Raw genomic sequence first — 25,371 nt, forward strand, 5'->3', positions numbered from 1 at the left:
GAGAAAATGTTAATAAACATTAATTAAAGAATAACTATAATTTGTAAATAAAGTATTAACTAAATATAATTTATCTCAGCATTATACATGAATTAAAGAATAGACTAATTAGTATTGATAAAAATACTTATTTGAATTTGATAAAAAATAGGTTCGATTAAATTTTAAGTTTATCCACTAAGATGATGTTAAGCTGATAAATCCTATATATTACATTGAGTTGATGATATTTGAGTTTGGCCTACTTTATCATATAACCATGTCAACCTGAAAAAAAATGTTAAGAGTTGATGAAGAAGGTGTGAGAACAGAGAATAAGCCAAAATCAGAGGCTCAGCTGGCTAAGGCACCCAAAATGAAAAAGATAATGTTTCTTTCTTTGTCGAATCGAAGATAACAATGAAGTGAATAAGTTTGATTTTGACGAACACTGTATGATGGACGAAGCACTGAGTTTGAAACGGAATTACCGAAGCCTAAACGACAAAAAACACAAAGCTATATAATTCAACAATGTCAGCCTGTTTATTTGGTTTTGCATGAAAATGGAATCTTCTTCAACGCCTCCTCCTAAGTTCCGCTTCAGAGACCACTCTCTCATGGAGTCTCAAAACTCCTCGGATTCCTCCTCCTCCGCCGTTTCCGCCGCCTCACCGTCCGTCACTCACACTCACGCCGACCATCAAATTGAATCCATAACTGCAAGAGTATTTATTTTCTTCAACTTCTTCTTCACCTTTTATTTATGGAAATTTTATTTTCATAATTATTCAGTCGACAACATTGTGAAAATACTTGAACAAAGGTAAATAAAAGAACGGAACACGTATGTTTCTTCCGATTTAGTTTGGCTTATTTGTGGTTCGATTATTGATTTAGGGCATTAAGCAGTTGTGTGATGAACTTCTGGAGCTAAAGGAAGCAGCTAATGAAGACTTACAGAGAAACATATATGCCAAGTATTCCACTTTCCTTAGGTAATTAAAATCTCGAATTTTTACCTTTTGATGTTTATCATCAATACTATATCCTTTGTGATTGTGGGTCCATGTTGAAGTATATTAATGGAATTCCATGATCACGTGTTCGAAATGAAGAGAGGGTGCAATTTCTTTTGTGTGAAATGAACATTTTTTTGTTGCTTAAGGAATTTCATTTGAAAACGCACACTGTTATGGAAAGTAAAAAATAAAATCTCTGGTGAAAATATTAAGAGATGTGAAAAACAACAATGAGGATAGTTTATGTTAAATAATTATTTATAGATGGTGGACTGGGAAATAGTATTTTGGTGGTGACGGTGTTATATATGCTCTCTATGTGTAGAGTACTGGAGGAAGCTAGAGAAATGGAAAATGAGCTTGTGCAAATGGAAAACCATTTTGTATCTCATAGAAGACGAGTAAAGGATCTTATAGATCGAATATATCCAATGATATTGTCCGTAGATATAACCTTCGAAGATCATGTAAATGTTGTCCCATCTCCCCCTAGAGAGTTGGAAGCTCTTGTCAATGAATGTTTAGAGAATTTGGATATATGCATGTCAGAAAATAAGATAGATGAAGCCCTGCACTTTCTAGAATCTGCAGATGAGCATTATCAAAGCCTTCTGTTGCAAGATTGTTCCCATAGTGAGATGATGTTGTATGAATCTGCAATTTCTGAGAAAAAGTCCATGCTTATACAACAGTTTGCACAAATAGCTGAGAATAAAAGAACATCAGGACCGGAACTTCAGAGGGCACTAGCAAAACTTTGCAGACTTGGTGATAGTCAACTTGCTATTGATCTATTGCTCAAGCATTACCATTTGCGTATTGTGACTGGAACAGATAATTTACATTGGGCAAAGTTATCTTCAAGTGAGTTATATACAAGGGAACTTGCAAGGTTCGTGTTCTCAATCATTTCACAAGCAGCAAGGAGCTTTGTGATGTTGTGTGGAGAGACTTCTTCATGTACCTCAGAACTCATGCTTTGGGCTTATGAAGAAACAAAGTCATTTATCATTTGTTTTGATAAATACATTAAAGGCACCTCGGCAATGAGTGGAGGATTGTCTTCTGTCGTAAAAGCAGTCAAGTTTGCTGTCATTTATTGTTCTTTATTAGAAAATCAGAAATTAGTGTTGCAGCCATACTTGGTGAAGCATCTCTGTCCCTGCGTGGAAGAGATTTTAAACACGCATATAAAGCATTTTAAGAAAGTGATTGCAATCTTCTCAGTGAGCGATCCTTGGATTTTAGAGAAGTATCTTGTGTCTGGAGTGTTTGTTGGGGCTGGATCTTCAACTCTAGCAGTTGGGGAACAACATGACTACTGCTTGCTAACTACTAGTGGTCGAAAGGTTCTGACATTATTGCAGGTTTGTTCTATATATAGATTGCTATATAATGTAAAGTAAATCGCAAAAGATGAGTAGGTGACATGTTAATATAGAAATTCCCACATTGTAACCAAACTGCAATTTTCGTAGTTTTTTGTCAATGCTACGATGGCAGGACCTCTTCGCTTAGATTTGCAGAACTAACTAAGACTTAACCATCATCAGCCTATAAAATTGCTATCCCTTACTATTAAAACAAAGGGGGATACTTGCATTTTTTTTTAGACTTTGACAGCGTAAAAATTGTATAAATTAAAGAGAACTTATCATTTTACCACTTTCTTTTCTGTTTGGCTTGCATTATAAGCGAATACCATTGCATGAAAAAAGTAGGAAAGATTAGTATTGTTAATTTAATTATTTAATGTTATTATTTGTTTATAATCAGGCCATAATAGAAGATATATCTCCCTTAGTTTCCCTTCAAATGGGGAGTTTAGTCATTGGTGGAATCACTAACCTCTTCACAGAGTATATTGCTATACTTGAAAGAGCCCTTGCTTATGAAACAAGTTCAACTGAACAAGGTAGTCCACGAATGAAGTTTGCTGAGTCACTACCACAACAGGTTTCTATTTTGGTCAATTTATCAACGTTAGTGCGGTTTCTCTCTATCATGGTAAAAAATATCTTTAGCTGCACTGATCTGGCAGAATTACAAGTCTGGGAAAACCTTTCAATTGTTCATCAGCACGAAGGACTTAATGATTTCTTATTGTTTATTGAAGAGGCTTCTAATAAGTTGAGAAACGTGTTCTGCCAGCAATTAATTCTCAGAGTATTGTGTACTTACCATAGACATGAAATATCTTCAGACAGTCATTGCAATGGCCAGTTGGAAGCTAACGCCATCCACAATCCAACGCCCTCTGGTATATTTCAGGTATTATTTTGACAAATAACAACTTAAAGACTAATGATTGTTATGGTATATGAAGGCAATAGACCGAAACAACGGGTGGTTCAATTACTTTTTCAAGACTTAGCTTAGTTTGCAGAACTTCTTAATTTTTGAAATTTTCATAAAAAAAAAAGGTATTACAACCAGAAAAAAGGGTGTACATAACCATAGATTAATATTTCTTATCTATTTTTCCATCCCAATATATTTGTGCAAGATTTTTATTTTGATTAAATTTTTTGTCACTGTCTTGGACAGGTTTTATTTCTAGAATTGAGGAAAATAGAACAACTTGAGGAAGAGGGTGTATTTGAAGTGAATTGGTTGATGGGATTACTGCGAGAATTAATGGAGTCTATGTTTATTTGGGTTTCCGAAAACAAAGAGATCCTAGCAACTGAAGAGAATGGGAGCTCACAAACTGATCAAGCCAAACAGGTTTTTATATCCTTCTTTATTCTTTGTAGGTCTGTGCTGAAAGAGTAAAAGCATCACCGCAGCTAATTTGCTATTTTTTATCAATATGGCTGCTATTCCTATTTACTGTAGAGTCCTTCTAAACCGGTCATCTAGTTCCTATGAAATTTTGATCATTTCCATGTCAGTGTGTTCCTGTTTGTACCCAAATTCACCAACATTTCTGGAAGACACTAGCTTCTTGGGTTGTTCATATTTTTTGTGTATGCTTTCTGGCGAGAATATTATTCCAAATCTCTAACACCTTTGATGTAATATACAACAATATTCGTACATTCTTAATCACAAAATTCAATTGAATTCAGATGTGAGGCTTAGTAGAAATGTTTGAGTTTTTAGAGAAAGTTTGATGTAGTTTAAGTCTGGTGTCTAAGTAAGCATAACAAACAATAAATATCGGATAGGCTTTTAACGATAGTTCTGATATCAATTAAAAGTGGACTTTAAGCCTAATTTAACTCCACAAAACCAGCTTGTAAGGTGAAGTTTCCATCCACTTATTTATTATGAATTGATCTTATCTCTAGTCGATGTGAGACTTCCAACAATTAATATGGTGATAGGTTTGGCATTGTCTATAGTAGAAGGAAAAAAACATGACAGTTAGGAAAGTTATGTTATAACTGTCACAGGCATCATAAAACGGTCTTTTGGGTGGGTGGGAGGATGTTATGCCTTTTGAACCTTAGTTTAGAGGAAAAGTTGTGGAGAGTGAGGTCTCTCGAAATACCTCAGTTGTAATAGAGTTCTTGTCTAATTCCCTACTTCATTGGTAAGGAATAGACCTTGTATGAATAAAAGTGTATCGTTCTATATAATTCTCTTTCTGAATCTATCAATTAGTATTCAGATCTGAGATCATGGTTGTGTGGAGGGGTGGAAGATATGGTATGGTGAATACAAGAATGAAATCAAGAATGTATGTCCTGGAAAAGATAGTTCAAGAATTGGTATCATATGGTATAAGAACCATATAGATGAGTCTGTCCTTGGTTTTGCCTTGGAAATCTCATATATCACAATTTTAATTATGTAAAGTGATTCTTATCCATTTTCTTTCTCCATTTAGCAGTTTCTTTTGGACGTGCAATTCTTGGTGGAAATTGGAATGTATGGAGGATATTTCTCCGACGATCCTTTACTCCTTCTCACTCTCATGAAATCAACCTTCAATTCAGCTGGACTAGACCCTTTCAAGTAATGCATTCTTATTTATAGTGCTTTTAGAAATTCATTGTTCTTTATTAATCAAAGCTCTGAACCCAAAACTATTTGTTGCATTATTTTTCTCTCTTTTGTTCTTCATAAAGAACTTCCTTTGATGATAATAGAGTTTCCCTATTATTCCTATCTTTATAGTATTTACAAATACATTCTATATAATGGGAGGTTGTCATGATATTAAAGGTAACCAAAGTTTTAAACATTGCCTAATATATATATATATATATCTCCTGATGGTGTTCTGATGTTCTTTTTTAGAGATGTAGATGAAGATGATTGGGCAATAGATGCTGCTACTAAAACAATTCAAAAGCTGTTGGAAATTGAGAAAGCAAGTTTGCAACCAGAGGAGCATCTAGTTGCCATCACAGAGGAGTCACATGAGCATGAGAACCAAATCAAACAATCCGCATATGGCAGTGATTTTCCCGAGGAAGTCGAATCAAATTCTTCAGAGAATAATTTAGATGCAGTGGTGGATGCAGAGAGAGATGAGGTTGCCAAACACGAAACAGAAGTTACTGTTGATGCAAAAACATCTTCACCAGACATAGTATTTAGCCCTGAAGAGGGGATCATTACTGAAGGGAGTTTATGTTGATACTAGAGACACTTCAAATTAGAGAACACCTTCTATGAGCACTTTGCAATCAGAGAATATTGATTTTGAAAGAGGCAAATGATAGAAAAAATAAAGAGCTGGTCCTAACATTTGTGCGAGATAGGACGCAAATCAAAATCAGACTAATGATCACCATTTATATAATTTATAATTGTACGTTTATTCAATTTTAACATCATGTTTTTATTTATGGCACCTAATGTAAAACTTATCTCATACCATATTCAAAGACTGAAAATGAAACAAAGATCAAAAAGAAGAAAAGAAGAAAGGAATACTATTTTGAATTAATGTTATTTTTCAGTTGCGTATTGTAGCATTGATTATAAATTACATACAGAAATCAATTATAAAAGACTAACTAATTTATAACAATATTGTAATTATTTCAATTAACAATAGAGAGAAGTCTAATATCTTCCTTAAGTTAGGGAAGGAATATCATTCATGCCCGACTTGGAATAAATAAAAAAGAAAAGGATAAGGGTTACGGCTTTTTGTGTAGACATCAAAAAGTTGCTGTACTGAATCAATTGGTAAAAGCTTAATCAAATAAAAAATAACTTATCGTGAACGAAGTGGCAATTAATCTCAATATTAATTCTTTCTTGGGAGACTAAATTTTCTACAATGTAAAGAGCAAATTTATTGTCACAAAATACTAAAGCAGGATTAAGAGAAACACAAAAGGTAAGAAGCAATGTTGGATAGACCCATCAAGCAAACGTGTGAATCATTGAATCTCATAAGTGACACTAGCAATAGCACTATACTTGGTCTTAGAAGAACTTCTCCAAATTTTGACTTCTTAAATTTTCATGATATTAAAGAAGAGCAAAGTTAGACAAGGAACATCTTTAATGTAATGAAGAATACGATAAAGAATTATATATAATGATTGGTAGTGTGGGATGTGTAATGAATTGACTCAAGTGTTGAACAACAATAAAAATAGACCAGTACACTCTTTTGCCATGTCACCATACAATTAATATTGTCAATGAAAAATTAACCGATTAGACTTGATTAATGCACGTTAAACTAATTGTTGATAAAGTTGATAATTTTTTTTAAAACGGGAACTAAGTTGACTCACAATGAAAAACTTATTCCATCACTTACTAACTTTGATAATTTTTCATCATAAGTCCCTTTATTTTCCGTTTTATCTCTCAAATTTATTCGTATACATTCCCAAATCCATTTTTAAAAACAAACACACCATAAATATTATGAAATGTTACTTTGTACTGTATGCCCGTCATTGTTGGGAATGTTTGATATACACATATCTCCACTCTGGTAAGATATTGTTCGCTTTGGGTTAAGCCTTTTGGTATTACTCCAAAAAGTCTCTTACCGATGGAGGTATCTCATATGTATATAAATGTATATCAACTCTTTTTTTTGATGTGAGACTTTGTTTGTATCCTAACAAATGAGGTAAAAATGTAGTTAATTGCATTTATTGAGCGTGAGAGTCTTTAACAAGTACCCGTTCACACAGTTCAGAATGAGAATATCAAAATCTTAAAAGTATTTTGTAATGAAGCTCAAAAATAACTTTAAGAGATTTGCTTCAACTTCAAAAACAGCTTCAATGCTCTTGTGATTAGAAATTGGTACCTATATAAATTGTTAGAGTGTCTCCTCAAGCAGTTCTTTTAGATAAAAAGGGTTGTTGTTGTCGTTGTTGTTGTGATTGTGGTGTTCTATTGAATTGTCCAGCTTTTCCATTGATACCTGCATAACACATTGATTATTGATGTGATCTCCACCATATAGTGCACAAAGTTGCTTGATGAACTTGTGAAACATTCTCCAACTACTTTAGGAATCTTAAGAGTATTTTGAGTATGAAAGAGTGTTTAGACTGTAATCTCCAATTCCAGATAGGAAACAATAAGAAATTCAAGTTATTAAAATAGAATTATTAAAAAAAAATTATTTTCTGCAACTTATTTAAAATTTAATTTTCAATAAAAAAAACTTTAAATTATAATTCAAATAGAAGTTCATTAAATATTAAGATAAATAAATTTATCATTTTTTAATAATAAGTAGCAAAAGGTATAAGTATTGGAAGATTTATTTTTTAAGAAAATTAATATATATATATATATATATATATATATATATATATATATATATATATATATATATATATATATATATATATATACAAAATTGACAATGATAGAAGTTTGATAACCCAAAAGTAGCGCGTAGCTTATTACCCGTACCGCGCAGACATCCCTGTTACGGTGATAGAGGAAATTTCAAAGTAATTTGAATCTCTGATGCAATAATTGATTGGAAAAACGAAGACACGACACCATAAAATCCTTTTAATAATTGAAGGAAACGGAGTAATTAATTGGAATAAATTACACATTCATACCATGTAACGGTTAGTTTCCACTTTTTCAAATAAAATACAATTTTGGTGAAAGGAGAAAGAGGCTTTGAGGTTTGTTGACCGTTTCTGAGGCCCCAGCACGCTCTTCCTCTTTCTTTTTTTCTTTCTTTCTTCTTCTTCTTCTTCCCCTCAGTCAATTACATGTATTTGATGCCACCACTCTCACTCATCGTCACCCTTCTACCCTTCTTCCAAACATTCTTCCTCTGAATGGGTTGCTTTTTTGGTTGTTTTGGTTCCTCCAAACACTCAAACAACAAGCGCAAGGTTCTTGTAAGAAACTTTCCAATTCCCTCCTCCCTTCTCAACAACCACCCCAAGATTCTCTTTCGTTTTCTTCTCTTTCCAGTTTTCTCAGCATCTAACATAGCCCACTTAATTTCTTTCTTTCTTTTATCCTTTTTTTCAGAGAAATGGTAGTAGCAATGGCAAGCAAGAGCAACCTACTGTCTCTTTGGTTCCGGATTGCTCCAAAAATGCCGTTAACCCTATACCACAACTCCTGTAAGTAGTCTCAATACATCATCTTCTATTTTCTTCTTACTTTCTAGTTTTTAAGCTTTTCGATAAAGATAAATGTTGTTTGCTGTCTCTCTGGTTGATGCAGGGAAAAAAGTGCGGAGCAACTGAGTGTAAGTAGCAGAAAGAAAGTGACATTTGATTCCAACGTGAAGACCTATGAACCTTCCTTGGTGGATGAAGTTGAAGAGAGGAAGAATGAGGATGTTGGAAAGGAGGAAGCTTTGGTTCATCCAAAGTCATCTTCCTCTGAAGATAATAGTTGTGTTTCTTCAACGGGGTCTTACCCACCCAACCATAGGTACCAGAATTGCCGGGACAGTGAGGACGAGGAGGAAGAGATTGATTATGGGGACAGTGATCTTAGTGATGAGGATGATGATGTCATCAGAGAAGAGTGCAAAGAATTGGGGCAGGACTTTGGAGAAGATGGCACGGTAGCAACTATTGCCGCTGATCATGTGTTTTCTGAAGAGGTTGATGTGAAGTCAATCGAGTCCAACCTCAATGCCAGAGACAGAAGTGCTTATGTTCATCCTGTACTGAAACCAGTGGAGAATCTCACTCAGTGGAAAGTTGTGAAGTCTAAGAAAACACCCTTAAGACCTCAGAAAGAATATGAGTTTGGGGAAGCTGTGGAAGAATCACCTTTCAGCTTGAAATCAGAAAGTGACACACCAAAGAAGTTGAACCAGGAGATCCCTGTTGATGCCAGCCTATCAAATTGGTTGGTCTCACCAGAGACTACACCTGTTAACAAGGCTGGCTCAGTGACTTTATTTCCTGGTACCCCTGACAGGAGCACCCCACAAAGTCCATATTCTGTGTTAAGTCACGAAGATAGGCCAATATTAGGTGCATTGACATTAGAAGAGATCAAACAATTTTCGGCTACTTCTTCTCCAAGGAAGTCACCTAGTAGGAGTCCAGATGAAATGCCTATTATTGGCACTGTTGGGACCTACTGGAATTTTGCAGCCTCATCGGAAGGTTCTGGCTCAGCTTCTTCCTTTAAAGGAATTCCGAACTCGACAAGCAAGTACAGAGAGGTAAAGATGAGGTGAATTTTAAGAGATGTTGTTACTCCTAAGTTGAGGGTGAATTCTGATTTGGACATACGTTGGTGTGGTTGTGCAGGATAAGAGAGTGAATTGGCACTCAACCCCTTTTGAGACAAGATTAGAGAAAGCTTTGAATAGAGGTGCTGCTTCTTATGTTCCTCGTGTATTTTAGACAAGCTTGCAATAGTGTGTGGTTTGGGAAAGGGAGTAGTGAATTGTGAAGGGAATGTATTTATTTTATTATAAATGTGAGAGTGTCAAGGGTTTACTTTTCCATTATAATTTGTACTTGGCTTTAATATTCATCATGCTGTTCGCAACTCAAGTGCTGTTTATAGCGAGTTATAACAATAATGTCTGTGCAGTCTCTTGGTGAGATCACGTTTTGTGTTTCCATGAAGACAGATAAATCATGATATATCATGTACATTCTTTTGCACTATTGCACTCAAGTGGTCTTTAATCTGTTGTTCACTTTCTTATACAAGTTAATACCCCAAAAGGGTAGAAAAATGCCCATACTCGTCTCCATGTACACACCATCCCCTTAGCATCTTATCCCACACTGTCTGAGTGCTGGACCTGTCTGCTTGGGCAAGAAAATATCAATTCTCACCCAAATCATTGAGAAAATTATGGCTACAAGTATTGACCAGAGGACTACAATGGTAGGGGTTCTGTTTTGCTTTCCCATTAGTCCTTTGAGGAAAGGATACAAGTGCACAATTACCCACAAGGAGAAGAAAAGCTTCCCAAAGAAAGGTCCCCATGAGTCATAGCCATTGTTAATGGCATCAGAGATTCCAGCCACAATTCCCACCATATTTAAGATCACAAGACTTGTTGGTGGGATTAGAAGACTAGTCCACTTGAAGAGATGGAACTGTCCAAAAGAAGTGTCGTGTGCTGATTTTGCTCTCACGGTGAAGCTAGAGTTTACTCCTCCAACTTTAAGAAGACCTTGAAATACAGCAAAAAGGTGTGAAGATACACCCCCAATGACCCAGAATTGCTCATTGCGCCACCAGTCATGAATGCTAACCCCACTCCAACGAAGCTCTAGCACACAAGTTAAGATGATGGAGATAAATAAGGCCATTAACCAAATGCTAGCAAGGTTTGACAGCTGCACAAAAGAGAACTTTAGTCAGACGATATTGTCAATAAAATTGTTTTTCCTTCTTTCAAAAGTAATCATGTATTAAGTAATCTCAAGAAATCAACATTGATTCTGATCAAATTTTCAACCAGTTTCAATCCCGTGGTTGTTCTCTCATTTAGAATTCTTCCTCAAGACTTAATCATTTTTTAAATTTTAGTACTAGACTGCTAGCATATATTGTTAAGAAGAGTGCCAGCTATAATCTCGAACACATTCTATTGACTGAATTTTTGTGAAGTAAAAAATTTAGAGTCTTCTTATTTAATGAATTCCGCTTATGAATTTGTAATGTACAATAACTTGTAAAATAATTGAGTGTTCCTCTGCTAGAGAGTGTGTGTGTGTGTTACTAGCATTCTTGTTATGTTAATGAGAAAACCAAAAGCATGCGGTATTAAAGTTAATTGAATATAATAATTGATTATTGTGCACCTACAGTGGGGATGATGAACTTTCCAGTCAGAAGACAGACAGCAGGAATTGTACAGTAGATCAGCAGGGGGATAGAAGTAAATGGATAGACGATGGAGTTAATGTAGGCCAACCTCTGTAGCCATTTCAGTTTTCCACTATAGCCATACCACAAAGGACAATAGCCACTAAAGAAAATCTCAGTAGAACCAGCAGCCCATTTCAGAACTTGGTGTAATCGATCTGATAGATTTATAGGAGCAGATCCCTTAAAAGCTGCTTTCTTTGGCATGCAGTACACTGATTTCCATCCTCTACAATGCATGTTAAACCCAGTTAAAATGTCTTCTGTGACTGAACCATATAGCCAGCCAATCTGCAGAAGAACAAAATGTCAAGATGACTCGATTCCTTAGCAGTCATGAAATTCTAAGCTCCTGCTTTCATAATGGAAATAAATGTCTGATTAAAAAAATGGATTCTTGTTTCTTGATGTGCGTTGGAGCTCCTCTAACTACAAATCTATATAACAATTTTCATTTCAAGGACTTGTTTGTACAGAATGCAAAAGGGAAATAGTTCATTTGCAATAACTGGGTTACCTCTTTTCCCCATTCAGTTTTCTCTTCATAGTCACAGCTTATAACATGAATTGCTTCCTTAATCAGTACTCGGGTGTTTGTGCCTTTGGGAAGTCCACCATCTTCCATCAAAGCAGAAGCAATGAAAACCGGTGATTGTCCAAATCGTTTCTCTAAACTTTTCATGGACATGAAGGATAATTCCTCTTCCTCTTCGTCATCAAAGTCTACAAGTTCCTGATCAATGTCGTCATNAGATGAAGACTCGGAGTCACTATAACAGCAGCTGCAGGATGAAGGCCAGCAGCAACTCTTCATCTTTGGCCTTTTATCAGAAAGTGGATCGAAGCCATATAATGCTTGCCTGTTGAACACACATCCAGTACCAACATAAAGAGGACCTTGAATCCCATCAAGGCATTTCATGTTGATCTATGATACAAAGAAAGCAAAATTCAAAGGAGTAAGGATCAGTTAATGAAATTGCAATTTGTATATAAGTTTAGGAAAACAGCCTTACATCAAAGAACACAGTATTGTGATTAGCATATCTGTCATTGCAATCGATGCCATTGAACCTTTTTGGAAATTGGACATAACAGAACTTCTTTCCAAGTTGGGGGTCCATTAAAAAGCACATGGACTCCCTAAGAACCTTGCTATTATTGATGAATTGGTCACAATCCAGATTTAATGCAAAAGGTGCATTGGTAAGCACAGCAGAAACTCGAACCTTTTGAGGAAATAGAACAGTGAAAAGATTATAAACAGTTGTGCTGATATATATTTGAAGTTTTAGGTTTTAAGCTACTTACCAGAGCATTCATGGCACCAGCTTTCCCGTGGTGTTGATATCCAGGACGTTTTTCCCTGGAAACATACACAAGCCGAGGTAATTCTTTGCCCTCCTTATCCAGTGAGCCAGTACTTCCTAGACATACCTGCAAAGACAAGTCCGTGGATTCATTTTTTTAAGTGCTTGTTTTGTTGGTATCCAAACTTCTGAAGAAAGAATTAATTTTTAGACTGAAGATATTAACACTTTTATTTAGGGGACATAAAATCAATAAAAATTAACTTTTGTTAGATACGCAGAATCTAAAAGCACATAAAACAAGAAACAACTATAAAGAATGCAATTGCCAAACCTGAATCATTCCTGGATGATCATCCATGTTGCTCCCAGGCCATGGGTTACCGTCTTTCATAACCCAACCTTCTTCTGGTTTCTTCTGAGCCTTTGCAACCAGTATGTTAATTTTCACCTTGAATTCTTCGTATTCTCTCTGCAAAAGTACAAAGGAAAATGCCTCAAGTCTCACATGGGCAGTAGAACAGCATAAAAAAGAAAAATCAAACGTAACTTTCATGGTTTATTTGTGTAGTCCTCACCTTCATAGCCCTGCGATCCTTAACAAATGTAGGGTGCACCTTATCTTTCAAGTAATCAAGTTTCTCAGAGAAATAAAACTCAGGTGCCCTTGTCTCAATGTTGTACTTGTTACAAAAAGGAACCCATATTCTAGCAAACTCGGCAGTTTCTGACAAGGTATCAAAGAGAAGCATTGAAGCACTGTCATCTGAGACATAGCAGCTAACCTTATCAACAGGGTAATCAACAGACAAGACTGATAAAACCGTGTTTGCTGTTATAATAGGTGGTTCCTTAAAAGGGTCTGCAGTGGTTACAAAGATATCAACCGGGGCTAGAAGGTTTGGCTCCCCTTCACGCTCAAACCTTAGGGACAAACGTTCAAGGTAAGTTTCACGAGTAATAGGGAACCACTTGGGGAGTTGGTCAACCATCCATGATAATGCAAGCCAGATTTCACAGACTACAGAGATTATCCATAAGGCAATTGCATCATGCACTGGAGTTGTGATGCGCAAGTGGAAGAAGAAAACTAGGATAACCACACGCATGATTATGACTATGCGATATGGGTTGATTAGGCTTGAAGCTATTGGAACCTTGCGCCACAATGGTTGCCTTGCCTCAGCCAAACTGCAAGGTGCAACACCTCCAAATATTAGTCATTTGTGGTTTCAACAAGAATTTAATTAAAAAAAAATTACAGCGGAAAGGTTTTTTATATATTATGAGAATTTTAATATCTAGAATCATTTCTGCTGTACTGACAATGTAAATTTTTTTATTCTTGCATCGAATAAAGGTTAAAGATAGAAAAATGTAGTTTCATATATACATTGTTTGCGTTAAATCTGTTTATATTCTAATACTATATATAAATTTAAGTCTAAATAGATTGAGTTCTTTAATTCATTATGGTGATAAACTTACAGATTGTCGTCTTCGTGATCGTTGCTCATTAAACTTTTCTTATCTTTCCGTTTCTCTTCATTGCTATTGAATGCTTTCTGTCCATCAAAATCCTCTGCAGAACATAACACCGACTCAGAAAAAGTGTACAAACAAATTAACAGAAAGACCAGAGATAGGAAAACCATTGTGTTGGAGAATAATTAGGTACTAAGGAGTTAAAGTTTGTTTCCATTTCCAATGTTAAATTAATAGAACAAAAAAAAAAAAAGCATTCACCACTTCCGGCCACTGAGAAAGCTTGACCATAGTCGTGTTGATTGTAGTCTCCATTTTCCTGCAAAAGAAGACACAACAGAACCTTTGCGCGTTCAAATCCATTGTTAAGAGATTTTATGTATCATAATTGTTGAGTAACAAAGCAATTATACTTGGAGAAGCAAGCAAAATAAGGTGGAGAAATTGAATGAGCAAAGTGAATACCTGGTCCGAGAAACGGAATCCATTTCGGGAGTGAGAACCAGTAGCTGAGGCAGTACTCATGGCCATTGCAACTACCAAGCATGGATTGCTGAGAGAGCAGAAGGGTATTGCTAATATAAGAAATGGAGGGTTAAGAGTGATGATAAAGGAAGAAGGATAAGCACTATACCCTGAGAGTTGGCAAGTCGAGGATTTGATTTAGAGTTCACAATTACTTCACTTCATCAATCATGATAACTTCACTTGCGTAACGTTAGGTGCTACTTCTGCATGCATGCATGCCCATGCAAGTATTAGCTAATCTCTCTACCTAACTTAAAACCCTTACTCCCTTCTTCTACACGTATTTTCACTGATTATGTAATCAAATGTTTTTAAACTCAAAATGTTTTATTCACTAGTACATCAAAGAAATATGATAACAGTTATTTTTGCATTATAGGAGTAGTTTCAAAACCAAGACGAGGTAAAAAAATGAGATTTTTGGTCTTGGTCATAATTATATAGTAATATCTATGAAGTATTTTCTTAAAATTATGATAAGAATAAGAACTACATCTAAATAATTTGCTCGTGTAAAATATCTAAATTTTTCTGATATATGAGATATCCATAAACAAAGAACTTAAGAACCACGTCTCTCTTTAACTTTGTCCATGGTCACAACATGCTAGTTATTTTAAAAACGAAACACAAGCGGAAAATCTTGGTTGATGATGAAATTTTGGACACACCACCTGCAACTGTGTCTGTTTCAGGATTTTTGCTAAATCAAAAGTTGTCTTTTTACATTGCATCTATGTTGATTGTTGATCTCATTGTACTAGATTTTCTGTAAATCAAAAGCTAACTTGTATATTTCTAAACTATTTTCTAGTTTTTGTCCATTTAGTTGTTGATAGAAACATTACTCGCCACTGTCTTATGCAATAGATCTGGTAATACAAAGGATAGCCATATTTTTGTTAATAATTCTTTGCATTTGCACCTTCTGTATCAGATTGTTGGCTTATAAAACGTCAATTTTAAGTTGGCACATCATAACTTTCATAACTTATTTTCTACGAACAAAGGGATCTCTTTACGTCCTTTTCCTTTTCTTCTCATAATTTCCTCACTTTCCTCAGAAAATTCCCTTCAGTTTGTAATTTTTACTTCAACTTGCTACTGATAAAACATAAAATCTTATTTCATGTTTATTATTATTACCGCCAATGAAGGAAAGATACTTTATAGTTATTTAATTTCATAAGCATAAATTGCTTTATTTATTGACAGAAGGATGAAAAAAATTAAACTATTTTATTTATTCAAAAGTTTAAGACTAGCCAACTAATAAACTATTATCTATTGAAAGGTTTTTCCAGTCCACATTTAATTACTATTTTTATATAAAGAATTTTTACGAATCAATCTCATCAAATTTGTGTCACCTCGCAAACTTAACTCATAATACCCTAAACTTTTCTAACTTTGAATTTTTGTATACAATTCTTTATTTCTTTTTTTTTTTCATTCTCACTTTTTTCAAAATAACAACAATAAAAGTCATTCATAAATAAATTTCGCAATAATACTACCTCTATATTATGAAATAAATATTATTTTTTAAATAGTCCTTTTTATTTCAGTTATCACTGAATCTAAAGCTTTTGCAGTTCTATGTATTAGTTCATTTTTGTTCATACAAAAGGAAAAAAATAATTTAAAATGATGATTCAAACATATGTTGCTTCTAGATTTTGGATTTACAATCTCTTACTATTAAACTGTCACGTTGTCCATTTGTTATTGGTGAAAATTCAAAATATTGATTTACCTTTCATCTACATTTTAGAAAAAAAAAAAAAAGAGCATAAACATTGTCTTAAAAATTAATGTATCCAATATCAAGACAAATAATATCCATAATTTTAAATAACCAAATAATGATATTACATTAACCAGTTAATAGATGAGACCATAATGATTATCAATTAATTTCTGTTTAATTGTGAGGCTAATCCCATAATTTCTTGTAGTGGGTGTCTTTAATGGTTTTGTCAACGTGTCAATTATTTACTTAAACTTTGTCTCATAAGAATGAACAAGTTTATATGGTTAACATGAAGTTTTTCAATAAGTTTGATGTATGGTAAATTTTGAGAATTTTTAATTAACTCTATTAAATTTGTGATATTTTGAGTCCTTAAATTTTTTAATTAAATCGGTTAATATTTTTTGTAAAAATTTAAAAAATTAACTTTTCTATATGTTATTCTGTAAAGGTGTAAATATATAATATTATTGTAATTTAAATAACTAATATATATAAATTATATTTTAGTTATTAGTTATAAAAGAATAATTTGACATGTAAAAGTGTTATAATTATTTTAATTTATCTAATTGAAAATATTAGCTAATCAATTAAAAGTTAAAAAATAATATAACCAAATATATTTTTAATATTTATTCATATGTATTTACAAATAAAGTTTAAAAATAAAAAATTTTAAAAAATTGAAACCAAATTAAAAAATAAAAAAATAAAAAAAATTTAAAAAAGTGATGACCTAGTCTGATCTGACCTATCAACGCGTGCTGTGTGAGGCGGGTTATCATTAATGGCTTGCTTTTGTTTGAAGGGTTAGTTCGACCCATCTCTTTTTTACGAGCCAATGACGACAACAACTAACTTGTTTTGTCACTCTTAATTTTTTTTGGGCATTTATTGGTTTTGAATTTTTTGGATTTTTGAATTTGTAGATTGATTACATTGAACATAAGCATCCAGTGGTCATTCCAAAGAGAAGAGGGTGATTTATGTGTTTTGATGGATGTGTAGTGAATTAAGGAGGGATGAGAGAAAGGAACTCTTGGTGTCTAGAAGGTGGTTAAAGGAGGCCTCTAGTTTCGGTCAAGGATTGCATGGTAGGGTTGACATTTTTTATTTTTAGGGCTTTTAGAAGACAGTCTTATCTTATAAATAGAGGTGTATATTCTCTTGTAATCCTCTTTAATGTTGAGTAATGTTATGCTACTCATTTTTGGCCATATTACTCATCTTAAGATTAAGACTAGATCAACTCATGAGACCTTCCTAGTCACATTCCTCTTAAAGTTTGCCTAACCTTTCTTTGAGCCTTCAAACACCACACTACCACCATAATACCACCATAGGCCGTGAGCTTTTCATCCTTGTCCATCCATAGCTCCGCATTTTACACATTTTGCCCACCATTTTCGTACCATCATCACCAAAGGAATCATCCTCCGTAACATCTCTTCTAGCTTAGCTTGAGGAAGTTGCTACCAGGAAGACCATTGGAATAGTATTACTTGTTAGTTTTGATTAACATGTGCTCGACAATTGTGGAATGATGTGGTAAGTAAGTATGTTGATATAGTTAAAAATTTAGAAAATATAGTTTAACTGAGATTAATATTTTATGTATTGGAGTAAGTAAAATCATATTGATCGACAATTATAGGATTAATGTGAGTTGAAGTATCACATGAAAGAAAGATGAATAATCTAAGAGATCTATACAAACTAATAAAAACTATGATGGTTAACTACATTTATTGCTAAATTCATTATTTTAACATGATTTTCACTCCACACATCTCAACGTACGTCTTCAAATATCCCTTCCACATTAATTTCTACCAAATATCGATTTACATGAATTAAATTCATTATTTTCCTATTTTCAAATAAATCCCTAAGTAAAAATTTTTCTCCCGAAAAGTAAATTTTGGATTACAAAATTTTATTTCGAACAGCTAATTCTGGAAATCAAAATTTTGTTGCTTCGGAATTGAATTTCCGAAATGTAAATTTTCACTTTGGAATTTTATTTTCCGATGCACGGAAGAACCATTATAGAACTTCGTTTCAGCATCACATTTAATGCCCCACCCACACTATTTGGGATGATGTTTTTAGGAAGTATTTTTCGGAATTCGATTTTCGGTAACGTCGTTACCTTCAACAACGAAATCACACCACAAAAATACCCATACTTACCTCACTTTCGCAAATAGCCTGAATGCAATTAAAATAAAGGATGGGGTGCAGCAAGCAATAGTGTCTAACTTGAATTCAATTCGAGTTTTACATATATGGCCTATTTCACTCTTTTAGATTCTGCGGTTAAGGGGGGAGTTACTCCCTGTACCTCCCCAATTCCAACCCCCACCCCCCAATTTTTTTGGATTTTTTTTAAATATAAAATTAATCTTTATGTTTTTTTTATTTTTACCGTTTTACACCTATTTACTAAAGTTAACCTACTCTTTTACAGTCTGCNTCAGTNAAAANACACANACTCAAATTCCTCTCCTTCGTATTCCCACCCCCACCCCCACCAAAGCTTTTGAAACGCTCCTCCTCCAAACGCTCTCTGCAACTCTCACTCTCCCATTTATANCTGCAACTCTCACTCTCCCATTTATACGTTAAAAATATATTTAAAAATAATACATCAAAACATATAAATTCCATTATTAAAATATCTGAAAATTAATATAAAAAGTAAACTAATAAAACAAATCTTAAAAATGGAATGGGGGGTGGGGGTTAGAATTGGGGAGGTACAGGGAGTAACCCCCGGTTAAGGGATACTTTCTGGCCATGAAGTTTGGGCTCAATTTTGTTAACAGGTGAACCCAATTTATAATTGGATTTGTAACCCATTTTTAACTCTTCACACCCACAATCTTCAAAACTAGTACCCTCACCCTTCATTCCCCAACTTCTTCATCTTCATTTTGAACCCCTTTCATCTTATTTTCACCTATGCTTATCTATGTGAATTTTCAAATCCCTTCACATTATCCATGACTTCTGCAATAATTGTTTGATTGCTTTTTTTGGATGTCGTTAATTTGATAGAAACTTTCTATCTCTACAAGGGAAATTTCTTCTTTTCACCTCTTTTGTATTTCCTCACCCCTACCATAGCCATGTTCTACCCTACTTGCCCTCCTATTTTTCCCATCCACCACCTTCATCTCTTTTTTTCAATCTTTCCAATTTTTTTCTCTTTGCCTTTGGTACCTTACAGTCTATATCTGCCTTCTTCTTTATGACATATTTGAAAATGTTAGAGCCATTATTATTTTTCCTATTAATGAGTGAAATATGAAGTTCATGGCACTACGTTCAAAGAGTTCATTGTAAAATGAGAATTTGAAAAACATTATTTATTATGTCCATTATTCCAGATTGCTAATATATTTAGTTTTGAACATGCGCCTAAATGTTGTGGCTAGAAATTAACTATGATAAAAGTAGAATTTGAGTATTAGGGTTAGAGGAAATAAAAAGGATAAAAGTGTTTGCAAAAGTTATGAATAGCTTTATGTTATTTTTTTTCCCGCTTGCTATATAAATTAGAGACAACTATGTAAGAATAGTCAAGGAAGTGTTTAGTAAATAAATTTAGAGTAAATAGTTTATTAGTCTTAACATATTTATATATAGTACAAAAAGAAAATAATTACAATTTTAGTTTAACAATCTAATTTCATTGTTTAATTTCTGTTAATAATCAAACTAATTGAATACCTATTCGACCTTTAACAATTGTCATACATGTTAATTAATGTGAAAATTAACCACAATATACAATTAGCCTTGAAAGAAAAATTAAAGATTTTAAATTTACAAAGACAAAAGAACAAGTTCCTTTATTATTATTTACCTATTAATGTTAATTTTTATTTTAATAAATACACATTACAATCACTAAAAATAACATGTCTTCAATTATATTAACAATTAGTGGAGATAAAATAAAATAAACAAAATTAATAATTTTGTACTAAAATTGTGCTTTTATTTTTTTTATTGTATTAAAAATGACATATTTTAATTATGATTATATTCAATTAATTATTTATCTCTAAATTTGTACATAAGTTACTCTCATAAAAGCCATGTTTATCATATGTACAGAGAGTTTATCATCAAATTAGTGTTGATATCTTTTTCACTATATTACATGTCATTCTTTAGAAGGCCTAAGTTAAATTACATGTTTTTCACTATATTATATGTCATTTTTTAGAAGGCCTTGGTAGAAAGGTAAAACAATGCAAGATATTTTTTTTTTTGGGATGGAATGGAAAGGAAAAAAAATCCTGAGTTAAGTGAGATAAAGTGTGTTAGCCAAACGAAAAAAAGAAGGTATAAGATCAAAGACCAAACATTATGAACACAAATAACATATTTAAAGAATAGGGATTGGAGAAATGTACTAACACTATTAAAAAAATACATAGCATTTTTTTTTATCAAAAATAGCGTTTTTTAAGCGCTATCTATTTATGTGCTATCTATTACAAAAAACGTTATCTATTGTCAGCCATCAATAGATAACACTTTTTTAAATAAGGGTCATCTATTGATGGCTGACAATAGATAGTGCTTATTTAAAAAAACGCTATCTATTGGTCTATTTTTTCTTTAAAAAAATTAATTTTAGAATAAAATATTTCAAAAAATATTTTATATTTTTAAAAAAATATTATATAAGATATTTGTTCTATTATGTACAAACCCATGCTATCTATGGTTCTATTATATACAAGAAAATATAAAATATTGAAAAAAAAGTGACAAAGGTCTAAGAAAAATGTACATTAATATGAATAAAAATTATTGGTACAATAATAATTCAAAATATAATCATTAAGTCGTCTAGTACGTGTCATGACATGACATTGCTTTATAAGACAATATATATAACCATTATCCTATGTGTACCTATAAACATGTACATCACCATAAGATAACCTATAAACATGTACTAGTTACATATAAACACCAATCTTTGCTACCTTCAACGATTTGATTGTCACAATATTGTTGACATTTGCAACTAGAAAAATACTGCAACAAAGAAAAATAATATAAAATTAGTCAATTAAATTATTATTATAAATTGATTATGGCAATGAAGATAACTTACATAACTTGGAATTGTTCCTTCTTTATACTATATGATAATTTCTTTTATATAACCACATTCATGGTTGTTGGATTATTTTGGACACTAGAAAACCAAAAGTAGAAAACATCATTATAATTTCAACAATGTATAAGCAATGGGATTAAACAGAATGTGGTATTCTTTAATTTTCTTTTCTTTTATTTGTTAGTCTGGACAAAACTATTTCACAGCAAACATTAATTTCTACTCTCAATTAATCCTGCACCCACCACCTCAACTATAATAGATACCCAGTCCTTAAAAAAGGGAAGACTTCAAACATTACAAACTACATGCAGAATTTCACCAATCCGTATGAGACCAAGATCACTGATAATACTTATTAAACCAATTTTGTTAAACACCCTATCTCATGCAATCAGGTTTTCATTCCAGAATTAAGCATGCTCTAAGCTTTTAATTTAACCATATATACCTTCTTCCTAGTATGCAACAAATATGAATTCAAAGCCATCATATGGTATAAATAAGGATTTTTAATGCAGAATAACAATGTTATGAATATTTTATCCAGTTATGTTAAATATATAAATAAATATAAAGGTGAAGAGCCATCATATAATGCATCGAAAGAATTATGAAAATATTATTGATGAGCCATCATATGTAGTTTTGTTAAATATATAAAAAAATTATAAAAGTGATTTTTTATTTTAAAAATATGTATTTTAATTTAAGGTGTATTAACATGTTTAATTCACTAACCATTTAACCAATTTTTTTAAGATTAAATGTTAGATAAGCTAGACATACCTTAAGATAGACTAAATTCAATTAATCTCTTTCGAAAGGATTCTTGTCCCTTTGCAGGGTTAGTGAAACTAACGGTCTTAACCCAAATTTGTAGTGAAAGTTATATTAAAGTAAATGTATAATTAATTAATTCGATGTAATTATTAAATATATGATAAATATAGCAAAATTTTGATAATTTATGTAAAAACTGCAACACGAGATGAAAAAAAAAATATAAATATAAAACATTGAAACTCACTACTATAAACTTGATATAATGAAAATCTATTACAGTGGCATAATTTATATAAGTAATTAGGAAGTCACCGTGATCATTTTGCTTCAGTGGTAGGAAGATGTTGCACCCACAAGAATGGCAACTCTATAAATCATTTCAAAAAGTGAATCATAAATCCAGAATACCTGAAAGAAACTTATTTATGGTAAATCAAGGATACAAGAGGGTACAACCAAGTCCTCTGAGATTATACATAAGAAGAACGTACCTTCTTCTGACCCAAATGCACTAACAAAGATTGAATACCAAATTTGTCATCTCCTTCATTGTCAGGTATATCCTTTAAGAAAGTCAATAGAGAGTAATTTTACTTTCATATCAGGTACACATGTATAATTTAAGAAAACAGGAAGCTTTTATCCTTTTACCTTGAACAATGCTAAATTAAAGAGAAGAAACTCAAGAATGTTGTAGAAAAAAATCAACGATCTAGAATCATAGTTGGCCTCTTGAACACAAAGGTCTATAGATTTAATATGACGAACACATATTAGCACAAAAAAACATTTGGCTTTGTGAGGGTTCAAGCATTGCAATTCTCTTCCATCTCAACAGGGCTAGCTGCAAATTTTAGACACATGAGTTATGGAAAAATAAATGTAGTCACTATCAAACAAAGTTTCCAAACAGAGGTTTCAGAGAAGCTTAAATTCAAATATAACTACTGAAAAAGAAAAGAAGTGTCACATAATTTCGATCCTTAAAGCCTTCCTCCAATAAAAAAGGTTTTCCTCCTAATAGGAAAATTAAGTGTAAGTACAAATGTTGTTGAACATTTACTGCATAATGTTCACCTGAATTTGATAAAGCACAAAAAAATTCTTGTTATAGAAAATGAACAAATCTTACAATGACAGTTAACAATTATGCCCTAAATAACAAGGGGGAAATGAAGTGTATGTGCCATCAAAATGAACTTACATCGATTGAATAAGTAGTCCCCAACAAAAAATGGATGGAAAGAGTCCACAAGAATAGAGGTGAACCTACAATCAATCAAATCCCAAAACTCTGTAAAGGAGATTAAAATGATAGTTTTTAATAACAGTCACATTAGACAATTTTGAAAGAGAGTAAAACTTTTTGAAGGTTAGATAGACATTTCAGTGAAAAGAAAATCAAATTCTAGAAAAGGTAGGGCCATAAACCATATGAAATATACAACAGAAAACAAACTTAAAATGAAATGACTTTGAATTCTTACTTTGTAACAATCCCAAGCAGACTTATGATTCCATTGCCTACAGTGAAAGCAAACCAGCCACACCTAAATAAACACAACATCTAAATTAAGAAACTAAATATAACCACAAAGTATGTATTTTTATCAGGTATGCTAAGGGAGTGAAAGGGTATTAGTTGCTAATTTGCATAGATACGGGTATAACATACGAAGGACTTTTGTTCTCCTCCTTATCCATTAACCTCTGTTGTGTGGCAAGTCTTGAAAAACTTGCACTATGAAATTATGTACTAATTTTCTTTTGAGAGGTTGTATCAATATTTAAGTATCATATAATAGAAATACTTGCCAAAGGCACATTAAACTCTGAAAAAATCATTACTTCAGTAAACATACACTATCAACTAAGCTGATTTGGAAGAGATATCAATGCATCCATAACTTGTGTCCAATAATCCATTAGGTGGATCAGAACCCTAGGTTTGAAAATTGGGGATTTTCAAAACTTCATGAACTCTACAAAAAACAATTTCAGATTTGATGCAATTGTTAAGATATAAATACATTTTCGAAACTGAAATTGGGTTCAATTCACATACCTTTACACAGTGAATAAAAATGGATATTGTCATCCAAGCTTCATCTCCTTCGAATTAACATCCAGTGAGTTTCGAATGTCAATCAAGCATATGGTCAGTGAAATGAAACAAAGATATTTTCAATGAGGAAAGCGCAAAAGGAGGGAGAGCTCGAGAAAGAAGGGGTTAACTGAGATGGCCTAGAGAAACCATAACCCCGCATTGATGAAACATTTTTTTATAATAAACTGAGGTTTTACCTAAAGCAAAGATGAGATGCAAGGTTGTCGTTAATATGGGATACAGGGTCGTCGTTAAGTGAGTGAGGTAGGGCTGGCATTGAAAAGAACCCTGCAAAGGGGAACACTGACAACCAAACACGGAGCCAACATAGATTGCGAACCAAAGATAGTGGAGAACGCTGCAGAACCAAATGAGAACACGAGGGAAAAGCCTACAGGAGAAGCCAGGGAGAACGCACGAAAAAGAGAACTGGGAAAAGTGAAAACCGTTTTTTCAAAAAGAAAATTAATAGCTCTAAAACGCTATCTATTGTATTGAAATAGATAACACTTTTTTTAAAATATGCTATGTATTAATCTATTTTAAATTATAACTAAAAAAAATAATATTAATTAGTTATAGATGGCGCTTTTTTAAAAACATGCTATCTATTGTCATAGGTTTAGCGATTTTTTAAATAAGCGCTATCTATTGTGCTGTACATTTATAGATAACACTTATTTAAAAAAACGCTATCTATTGAGCGCTATCTATATTAATTTTGTAGTAGTGTAATAAAGCTTGTTCAATGGTTAAGAAGGTTCATTGTATATTTGAATCAGAATATTTTGAATTTTTTTCATTGGTGGTTTCTATTATCATTTACAAACAAATTTTCTATTTAGTATATTGATATCATTAATGCAATCTTAAATGACATGGTAGAATATGTTTACATGTTTCAATTTTCACTAGCATAAAAAAGTCATTTTACATTTGATATTTTTGGCCTTTTACATTTGGTTTAGATTGGACGTAGATTT

At 32.8% G+C, this 25,371-nt stretch overlaps 3 protein-coding genes and 1 long non-coding RNA gene across 11 annotated transcripts; 2 read left to right on the forward strand and 2 right to left on the reverse strand.

Annotated features, from left to right (window-relative positions):
• The first annotated feature begins 298 nt into the window (after nucleotides 1-298).
• Nucleotides 299-5,881, forward strand: LOC106771710 (exocyst complex component EXO84B-like). Of its 3 annotated transcripts, none has more exons than XM_014657715.2 (7): nucleotides 299-707; nucleotides 880-977; nucleotides 1,327-2,368; nucleotides 2,778-3,272; nucleotides 3,549-3,728; nucleotides 4,837-4,964; nucleotides 5,250-5,881. In XM_014657715.2, exons 1-7 carry the CDS (start codon nucleotides 540-542, stop codon nucleotides 5,590-5,592), a joined length of 2,454 nt encoding a protein of 817 aa, XP_014513201.2. In that variant the 5' UTR covers nucleotides 299-539; the 3' UTR covers nucleotides 5,593-5,881. The 3 variants fall into 3 exon arrangements, with proteins under 3 accessions (XP_014513201.2, XP_022641163.1, XP_022641164.1); XM_022785442.1 differs by having other exon boundaries at nucleotides 4,840-4,964; XM_022785443.1 differs by having other exon boundaries at nucleotides 5,258-5,323.
• A 2,130-nt stretch (nucleotides 5,882-8,011) lies between these two features.
• On the forward strand, nucleotides 8,012-10,006 carry LOC106772124. Of its 2 annotated transcripts, none has more exons than XM_014658305.2 (4): nucleotides 8,012-8,299; nucleotides 8,442-8,536; nucleotides 8,640-9,600; nucleotides 9,689-10,006. In XM_014658305.2, exons 1-4 carry the CDS (start codon nucleotides 8,243-8,245, stop codon nucleotides 9,782-9,784), a joined length of 1,209 nt encoding a protein of 402 aa, XP_014513791.1. In that variant the 5' UTR covers nucleotides 8,012-8,242; the 3' UTR covers nucleotides 9,785-10,006. The 2 variants fall into 2 exon arrangements, with proteins under 2 accessions (XP_014513791.1, XP_014513790.1); XM_014658304.2 differs by having other exon boundaries at nucleotides 8,014-8,305.
• A 104-nt stretch (nucleotides 10,007-10,110) lies between these two features.
• On the reverse strand, nucleotides 10,111-14,702 carry LOC106772123 (cellulose synthase A catalytic subunit 4 [UDP-forming]). The gene is made up of 10 exons (XM_014658303.2): nucleotides 14,531-14,702; nucleotides 14,327-14,384; nucleotides 14,069-14,162; nucleotides 13,159-13,771; nucleotides 12,915-13,052; nucleotides 12,582-12,707; nucleotides 12,287-12,499; nucleotides 11,788-12,198; nucleotides 11,211-11,561; nucleotides 10,111-10,738 (listed from the first exon to the last, which is right to left on the reverse strand). The coding sequence occupies exons 1-10, from the start codon at nucleotides 14,594-14,596 to the stop codon at nucleotides 10,160-10,162; spliced, it is 2,649 nt and encodes an 882-aa protein (XP_014513789.1). The 5' UTR covers nucleotides 14,597-14,702; the 3' UTR covers nucleotides 10,111-10,159.
• Nucleotides 14,703-21,162: 6,460 nt separating this feature from the next.
• Nucleotides 21,163-24,874, reverse strand: LOC106771570. Of its 5 annotated transcripts, none has more exons than XR_001376478.2 (8): nucleotides 24,586-24,874; nucleotides 24,347-24,393; nucleotides 23,769-23,831; nucleotides 23,486-23,550; nucleotides 22,933-23,125; nucleotides 22,773-22,844; nucleotides 22,594-22,689; nucleotides 21,163-21,410 (listed from the first exon to the last, which is right to left on the reverse strand). It is a non-coding gene; the product is annotated as an uncharacterized LOC106771570 (long non-coding RNA). The 5 variants fall into 5 exon arrangements; XR_002669395.1 differs by adding an exon at nucleotides 21,490-21,573 and having other exon boundaries at nucleotides 22,594-22,648; nucleotides 24,347-24,874; XR_002669393.1 differs by adding an exon at nucleotides 21,490-21,573 and having other exon boundaries at nucleotides 24,347-24,874.
• Between the last annotated feature and the right edge of the window lie 497 nt (nucleotides 24,875-25,371).

This window comes from Vigna radiata, chromosome 8 (genome assembly GCF_000741045.1).
Source record: "Vigna radiata var. radiata cultivar VC1973A chromosome 8, Vradiata_ver6, whole genome shotgun sequence".
NCBI classification, from domain to species: domain Eukaryota; kingdom Viridiplantae; phylum Streptophyta; class Magnoliopsida; order Fabales; family Fabaceae; genus Vigna; species Vigna radiata.

Coding starts and splice junctions, on each gene's coding strand:
- LOC106771710 (XM_014657715.2), top strand. CDS start 540: ATGAAAATGGAATCTTCTTCAACGCCTCCTCCTAAGTTCCGCTTCAGA. Junction 708..879: donor TTGAATCCATAACTGCAAGA/GTATTTATTTTC, acceptor TTATTGATTTAG/GGCATTAAGCAGTTGTGTGA. Junction 3,729..4,836: donor AAACTGATCAAGCCAAACAG/GTTTTTATATCC, acceptor TTCTCCATTTAG/CAGTTTCTTTTGGACGTGCA.
- LOC106772124 (XM_014658304.2), top strand. CDS start 8,243: ATGGGTTGCTTTTTTGGTTGTTTTGGTTCCTCCAAACACTCAAACAAC. Junction 8,306..8,441: donor ACAACAAGCGCAAGGTTCTT/GTAAGAAACTTT, acceptor CCTTTTTTTCAG/AGAAATGGTAGTAGCAATGG. Junction 9,601..9,688: donor CGACAAGCAAGTACAGAGAG/GTAAAGATGAGG, acceptor GTGGTTGTGCAG/GATAAGAGAGTGAATTGGCA.